This window comes from Sinocyclocheilus rhinocerous, unplaced genomic scaffold (assembly GCF_001515625.1).
Source record: "Sinocyclocheilus rhinocerous isolate Xijiao unplaced genomic scaffold, SAMN03320098_v1.1 scaffold644, whole genome shotgun sequence".
Classification (NCBI taxonomy): domain Eukaryota; kingdom Metazoa; phylum Chordata; class Actinopteri; order Cypriniformes; family Cyprinidae; genus Sinocyclocheilus; species Sinocyclocheilus rhinocerous.
In genome coordinates, this window is record NW_015628320.1 from 72,964 (window position 1) to 81,695 (window position 8,732).

Genomic DNA, 8,732 nt, shown 5'->3' on the forward strand with positions numbered 1-8,732 from the left:
GCCCTGAAGCGGCACACCGGCAGGGGACGGCCGAACTAGCTGCTCTGGGGGCCTCCGCAGAGGCCACGAGCCTCTCAGTACCGCTACGTTGCCGGGCGGTAACTGAAAGAAACACTCGCTGGAGACCGCTGCGCCCTGGATCTCTCGAGGGCACTGGGGGGAGACGGACACCGTGTAATGCGGTGTGAACCTCTCTTCCCCAGAGGGTCCTGCCCTCCGAGGTCCTGAGCCACAGCATCAGGACTCTCATAGCTGAAGTCTCCTATTGAAAACGACGGCCCTCAGACCCATGTCGTCTGCTAGGAAGACTAGACCAGATGAAGCACACTTGGCAGGGGATCCCACACCGCCAGGTGACCTCCTAAGGGAACCAGCCTCTGGTGCACCTAGAGCATCATCAGTACCATCATTGTTTTTCATTACCAATATTTGCTCTTTAAAATTTATTCAATAATTTAATGTTTTACAATAATTTAATAGTTCATACAACAATTTAATTTAATTTAAACAATTTAATCTGAATGGGTTCCATCACAAACTGAAAGAAAGAAAGAAAGAAAGAAAGAAAGAAAATCAGTCTGAACAGAGATGGCTTTAAAATCCAAATAGCAAATGCTAATGTGGCATCTAAATTCAGTGTTAACAGACTTCTCCACACCGACTTTTAAATGAGGTCTTGACATCCCAGAGTAGGAAGTTAATTTGATAAATTGCATCCTCTTCGGGTATCTCAAACAAGCATCCATTTCCCCTTTAAAATGAATAAACATTGGCTAGAGGATGCAATAATAATAATAATAATAAATGTAAGGAAATATCAGGGATGTGGCAGAACATTATTACTAATTACAGCAGGTACATTTGTTTGTTTGTTTGTTGCCAAGAGGGAGAAAGTGGGTCTATAATGTAATATTACATAGTGACTGCTGGAAACACACACACCCCTGTAGTCTCACCCCTTATTATCTTTGTTAATTAAATACATTATTTCCTAAAGCAAATAGGGAACCTTTTTCCTCCTCTGTTATTCATTCATTCATTCTTTCTTTCTTTCATTCATTCATTCATTAATTTTTTTTAAATGTTGCCCTCACTGTTGCAAACGTCCCTGAGTGTCTTCCTGGCTCCAGATTCCCATGGTGTGCTAATTTTCAGTCTATGGTTCCACACAAGCCAACTGTGGTAAGGGAGAGTGAAGGTTAATTATATCGTCCCGTTCCTCTCCTCTCTTCCTGTGGTGTTGAGACATATGATGTCAGGCTTAGAAAATTCAGCACTTCAGACTGACTAAACCTTGTCATTTTTCTTTGTTGAATATTCTCAGCTGTTGTGATGGTGGCCTTGACATAGAGAAAGTGATCTAATGTTCAGCTACCCACTACACATTAGAGAAAAAAGATAAAGACAAAACAAAGCACCTCATCATTTAATGTGGCTCTCTTTCCCTTTACAATTGAGTATTGCAACTCATTTTACAAATGTGCACACTTGGCAGGAACCAAAAGGGTCATCAAATCATAAAGATGATTAACATTCTCCGGACAAGACACATTAAGAGCCATACCTCTTGAATCCTCTGCAGAGTAAAAAAAAAAGGATTCTCAGGAGAAGCTGCCTTAAGCTTTGGGCAAATTGGTTTGGTTGCCACATTAAAGGTCGAAAGGGAGGGGGGAGAGCTGAGGGGGTATTGGGGGATGGAGCAGGGGACCGAGGGCAGACCTTAGTTGTGGCCTGAAATGGGGTTGCAGGGGAAAAGAAAATGAGGCAGAAAGGCTTAACCTGATAAATGAAAGGGTAGACTCTCTGCCATGCAGTATTAAGGCTTGGGCTTTGTATTTTACCTTCTTTTTTTTGTTGCACTTTTTGATTCGATCTGTTAAATATTTTGTGTCTCTCTCTGTATGTTTATTATTAATGTGACTTTTTTAGACTCTTTAAAGACCTAATAAAGATTAATATCATATGTATATTAGCTTTGAGATAACATACATTATATGCTAGTGTATTTCTAAACATTAAAACAAATGCTTAGAAAAATGCTTAAAAAATGAAAACAATTTAAAACAGGAATTTAACAGATTAGCCAATGAATAGCCGACTGTGTAGTTTACATCTCAGTCTGGCAAAGATGCACATGACAGAAGACACTTTTTCTTCACTTTTCTTCACAGTCTCTATCTTTTCAGGACAGGTACCCAAAATGTGTCCAACCAAGTGCTATCTTGAACAAGAAGTCAATTATAAATACCAAATATAGCTGCAAGCAGCAATTAGGCGGCCAAGCACAACAGAGGTAAAATGAAGAGCTAAGGAGCTGTCTTTAATTACTCAGTAAAGGCCAGAGTTCTCCAACCCTGCTCCTGGAGAGCTACCTTCCTGCAGACTTAAGTTCCAACCCTGCTTCAACACACTTGTCTGTAATTACTTAGTCCTGAACACCTTGATTAGCTGGTTCAGGTGTGTTTGATTAGGGTTGAAGCTGAACTCTGCAGTATGGTAGCTCTCCAGGAGCAGGGTTGGAGACCCCTGTTAAAGACATTTGTTAATACAGAATTTTACCATAAAATGTCCGATGCCCAAAAAGGCTGACATAGGAAAATTAGGAATCGTTTAATTCTATATGCTGTTCCGAATCTAACAAGACCAATCTTATGATGCTTGGCCAAACTGAAAATATAATTTTCAGCAGAAATATTTTTAAATATCTTTTGACCAGCAGTCAAAAGTCCTTGTGCGCTCAAGTCATGCTTGTTATAACACATACCAAGTTTAGTTTGAATCTGCTAAAGCATTGCAGAGATACAGCCTCATGTCCATTTTTGCACAAACTTTGCCAAATTTGTTAACACACTTTACAGGTGTGGTATATCAAAAAGCTTTTGATAATTTTTTGCATGAAGATGATCTGTGCCAATTTTGGTGAAAATTGGACAAACCATCTAGGACGAGTTCGAAAAAGTAGATTTTTCGGAAAATTTAAAATAAAAAAAAATCTTGACATGTAGAATGTTACATTTTGGTATGCATTCGACTCGGTATGAGCCAAGGAATCAGAAGAAAATTAATTTTGATCTTAAGGTTCACTCTGCGCTACAGCGTTTTAGATAGAGACTCCAAATTTGCTGTGGTTAATGACGAGACTGTTCTCTATCTGTGTGCCGAATTTCATAACTTTCCCGGAAACAGTTCTATAAGATTCATAACAATATGCTAAAGTGTTTGAAAAATACACCATTTTACTACAAAATTTGAAATTGTCCATGTTCAGATTGGCTGACATAGTATCATAAAGCCAAGGAATCAGAAAAAATGAGAATTTTGCTTCTAGACCTTATGGTTCAAAAGTTATTAGCAGAAACATGAGTGCAAATTTGACCTATTGATGGTGCTAGAGAGTTTGAGATAGAGACTCCAAATTTGCTATGTTAAATATTGAGACTGTCCTCTATCCGTGTGTCAAATTTCATAACTTTCCCGCAAGTGGTTATATGGGCTGCTATAGACTCCCAGAGCAGAAGAAGACGACGAAGAAGAAGAAGAAATAGAATGAAGAATAGTAATAATAAGAAAACTTATTATTACAATAGGTGCCTAAGCACCTTCAGTGCTTGGCCCCTAATTATTTCTGACTAACAGCAATTAGCAAGTAGAAAATCATGAGTTGTCTGTGTGTTTTTGGCTGCTCAAACCTGCATACTTGTTTAATTTTCCAACTGCAAGTTGATTGTGAAGGAAGTGGCTGGAGTTTATTTATTTTAAAAAGTAAGCAAAGGCAATGAAATTGTAATGTGTGTGCTCACTATACTATATTTGATGTACACAGATAAAACAAATCCAATCAAAAGGTTGTCTATAGATACTGCATACAGTAGTTTATAGATACAAATAATTTAAAGCTTACGGCTGAGACATATCAACACTTCTTCATTAGATCTGTCACCCCTTTAGATCTTGGCTTTAATTGAGGTTTAGGTAAAGGTGGTGGCAAAAAGTCATCCAGTTTTAAATTAAGTGTCTTCTGTCAAATGCATATTTGCAGGACTGTGATGTAAACACACAACTGGCTATATATTGGCTAATCTATAATTGCTGTTTTAATAGGAAGCAAGTCAACACATCACAGAAAACCGTGCTCATCAAGACACTTCACAGGGACATAGCATAGCATACATTTTGCCATTTTATATTTAAGACAACAATAATATCATATTGTACTAATATCATATAGCATGCAGGTGGGTTTAGATGCCAATTAGAGCTTATGAGCAGTGTGAGGGTGCAATTTCCAGGGATGGTCACATGCTGCAAAAGGAGCCGCCGACTTAAGCATCATTAACTGCATTAAAATTACAGTCACAATGAACAAGTTCTAAATAATTGCTATTTTACTAGTTGTATTTTAGTTACTCAAAATACAACTAGCTGTCCCTTTAGATATTTTTTAAGATATAATTGAAAATAGTTAATTGTTTCCTATCAGAACCCTTTTAAAACATTGAACTGGTCTGATATTGTATAAATAAGCAAAATACAATAATGGTCAACTATGCATATTCTTCATATCAGTTGACCACCACAGCTAGTCAGTATACTGCTCTCGTGAGTGTTGATGATGCTTTGGTGGTTCACTCCTCTATACCTTTTATCACCAGAAAGGGTCCCTCTATTGAATTTTTTTTACTTCTTGCAGGAGAATGTCGGATAGGGAACTAAATAATTAAAGAAAAGGGACCCTTTTTGACTGCATCAACCATGGCACTGCTGGTAAGCTCTACAATACATTGTACAATCTATTTATCAGTTACATTTAGGTGATTATTTCAGTTACTTTTAGCCCTTATGGCCTGGGTTCCCTGAGGTCTTTTTATTTTGTTTTCTTGTTTCTACATTACTATTTATTTTAGACTGGAAATGTGATAGGCTATGGTTGTATGGCACTCACAGAGGCTCCGTTAAAACAAATATCTTGGTTGTTTTATTTTGGTTTTGTTAATCCATGTTTAAACCAATTCTGCATTAGTATTACTACACTGTAAAATCTAATTAGTTGGGCTTACTTAAAAAAAGCATGCAAACCGATTGACTTGAAAAAACGAAGTAAAGTGAAATAGGAATAGTATGTTGTACTGACAAATGCTTAGTTAGTATAGTTTACTTACACAAGAGTTCTAGTAACTAAATAAGAACTGTAGGGGGTACTTGATTCTTTAATTTAGGTTTACTCATGACTTAGTATAGCTACTCACTGACTCCCAGAGTGCATTACGGCACAATAAATTATGCAGTTGCTTTGTTTTACAGTTCTTGATTTTATTTGACAATTTTATTTGCTGTCTTGTGTCAGTTAACCCAATTAAAAGCATCTCAAGGTATTTGTGTAAAATGAAATTTGAAAAAGCTCAAAAAATACACTAATGATTTCATTAGAAGATAGGTCACCTTCTAAAAGCAATCTATTTATTATATTGCTTTCCTTGAAATCAAATAACTCTGACTTCATGATGCATTGCTGCATTAACAGTAAGAAAATTATAGTAACATATGCAAAGTTCCAAGTGCCCAACCAAAGGGAACGCTAATCACTAAAAAAAAAAAACACACATTTTAGGAAAATCAACATCAATTTAAGTTAGCTAATGTGATGTTCTCTCAAATATTTCAGTAGTATTGACAATTCAACATTCAAGATGACTTTGGGAAACGAGTGAATGCAACTAGTGAAAGATAACTGCAGACATGGAGGAAGTAGTTTCCTTTTGTTTTTTGTCAAACCACAATATTTATTCAATTGTTAATTGCACATCATGAGGACTGACAAATTTATTGCATGGTCTCATATTTGAGGTAGTTATTAATCAGTTGTCTAGAGGCAGACTTAGTTGTAAGAAAATAAGTCAAGGTTTAGATTAATTTATGTAAAGTCACTTTTTCTTGCTATGTGTTATGTGATCCTGGATTGGAGTGAGAAAAAAAATTCATCTTTATTAAAGTGAAGCCTAAATTAACAATATGCTTATGGGTCTCTATTACGCTACCTTCAGGAGTGAGTCAATGTGCTAATGCTGTCCATGTCGGAGTTAATATGCTATCGAGTTTCTCTCGATTATTGCATTACCATGGCTCAAATCAATTGATAAACTCCCATTCAATGTGGTGGAGTATTTAATTGAGTCAGTCAATTGCATTTGTGCATGCCTGCAGACATGCTGACAGGAGTAAACACTTTAGCAGGATACTGTCTAAGCTGTGTTAGAGTTATTGAACTCTCTGCTGTGTCAGAAAGTAGTGTGCTCTAACACACATTCATGCACTCATTCAAAAAAAAAAAAAAAAAAAAAAGTGAAAATACAGGATTTTTTTTATATATTGCAGATCTTTGTATGTTTTCAGTTCAAATACATTGCTACAGGAACCCTATCCTCTTTCCCTGCAGACATAGCTCCAACATCAACCTGCACCGCAAACTACTGACCAAAGAGCTGGATGACATTGTTCTGGATCCCCAGCTTACAACCATGCCTAAAGAGCTGCGTGCCGAGTTCCTTTCAACAATCTATGCTGACCACCATCTGGGACTTGAGGGGGTAGAGAATGCTGGACCACCACGAGACAGAGGACATGAGGGAATGAGATCCCCAGTCGCTAAAGAATATTCACGCAGCAATGGCTATTGCCATGGCCCCAGTGATGACTACATGGTGCTGGACCTGAGCACCACCTCCAGTGTACAATCAAGTGGCAGTGTGCAGTCCTCACAGGAGTCTGATGAGGGCAGTGATGAGGGCATCCTGCTGGATGACATGGAGGGTGCTAGTGACAATGAAGACTACACCCCTAGTACTGCGGCAAAGAAACTGGCAAGGGAGGGAAAGGATACAGAGGACGCCAGGAAGGAAGGAAGAGAAGGAGCCACGGAGGAGGGGCTTCTGCACTGTGACCCTTCATTCTCACCATCCGTCTTAGCATCCAGTGGAGGTAATGGCACAGGAGGCATCCTGTGCACCATCTGCCACAAACTGTACAGTAATAAAGGGACCCTTCGAGTGCACTACAAGACTGTCCATCTGCGTGAAATGCACAAATGCAAAATACCTGGCTGTAACATGATGTTTTCTTCCGTGAGAAGCAGAAACAGACATAGCCAGAACCCCAACCTACACAAAAATGCCCCCTATACCACAATGATTGACTAGACCTGACATCCCTCTGCACCACATTGCCTCAAGTTACAAATACTCCACACAATAACACCCTCTCCATTTCTCAGTATCATAATGCTATAAAAACAGCATTATTTCTCCCCAAACGTCTTTTCAAGTATGAAAAATTAGAGCAGAATTGTGCCCTTTTGACATTTCCGTTTTTGGAAGCAAAATACATCATAGATCTCTCCATCCCTCACACAAACTTCTCCTCAGTCTTTAATTTATGACTCTTGCCTGCAGAAATGATAGAGGTGAAAAAAAACGCATTTTTGTAATGATATATTTTAAAGAATCCCATACAAGAGCATGTTAAGACTGGTTTAAACATGTAAATATTAATGTTGTGGGGGGCTATTTGGTGTGAAACAGTTGTATTGATGGTTGATATTTTCTCTTTTTTGTTCTTTTTTTATTTTATTTTAGTCTAATACTTTCATTTAAAAAAAGTTAAGCAAGACAAAGTAGCATCTGCCTAGCTTGATTCATATATTGGCTTTAAGAATGTTTTACATTAGAAAAGAAAAAGTAAAAACGTGACTTGTGACTTGTTTTATCTACATGTTAGATATACAGATGGAGCTGGCATGCTTTTAGCTCTGACACAGTACCTTTTTCTTTTATTTTCTCATGTTTATAGCTTTGGTACAAAAAAAAACAGTTTTGCACTTTGCAACTATACTAGTGGGACTTGTAACATTATTACAAAGATAACACTTTACAATGATGGTTGTCCAAATTGAAAGTGACATTTTTAAGGGTACAGTGCCAAGCGGTAATTACTGTTCCTTTAAAAGACATGTGCCAGATCTTGATATGAGAGTAATCTAATTTGACATGATTAAACCCAATATTCATCCCATTTAGTAAGTGTTTCAGGTATATTCATTTGAATGCAGTAAATAAGTATTACTGGCTCTGATAATATCATTTCAAGAGTATAAGTGTATGGATAAAGGTGCTGAATTAGCCCAGAGGTTAGGTAGATCATCTTTCTACTGCATGTAGTATTACTTTAAAAGAGTTAGTAAGTGTCCTATAATTTATTTTGTTTCTATAAATTTGATCACTTTTATCATATAAAAATGCCATTGACATTTCAGTGTGCTACACAAGAGAGGCTCTAAACTGTGGCCAAAATCAAAGACAATGTTTCAAAACCTCATAAACAGAAATGACACATTGAAAAGATGTTTAGGTAGTTTCCTATCTCCTGAGATGCTTCCGTTCCAGACAGTCGTTTACAGCAGAACATCTTTATCTTGTTAATGGCAAACATTGACTATTGGCCACACAATATCAAGACAAAGAAAAAAGCACTATTGCATTTGATACATTTAGTGGGTATGTAGATATGACTATTTATTTCTAGTTATCTGTTTATAATAATTAACTGAATGCAAATTAGCCCTTTGATGTCTGTTGCTGTCATTTCAAATAAATGAAATGAAAGATAATTCTGAATGAATTAAATGTAATTTACATTACTGAAACTCCATTCAGTTCAAAAGGTTATTAATGCTGGACAAA

The 8,732-nt window shown here is 37.1% G+C and overlaps 1 protein-coding gene across 1 annotated transcript in view; it reads left to right on the forward strand.

The window, feature by feature from the left end:
- The window catches only part of LOC107737409 (zinc finger protein basonuclin-2-like), a 15,486-nt gene extending 7,707 nt beyond the window's left edge, over positions 1–7,779 (forward strand). The window contains exon 3 of the mRNA XM_016548894.1: positions 6,434–7,779. Within this exon, the coding sequence (XP_016404380.1) occupies positions 6,434–7,193 (760 nt within the window). The 3' untranslated portion in view covers positions 7,194–7,779. The remainder of the gene's footprint in view (positions 1–6,433) is intronic.
- The last annotated feature ends 953 nt before the right edge of the window (positions 7,780–8,732 follow it).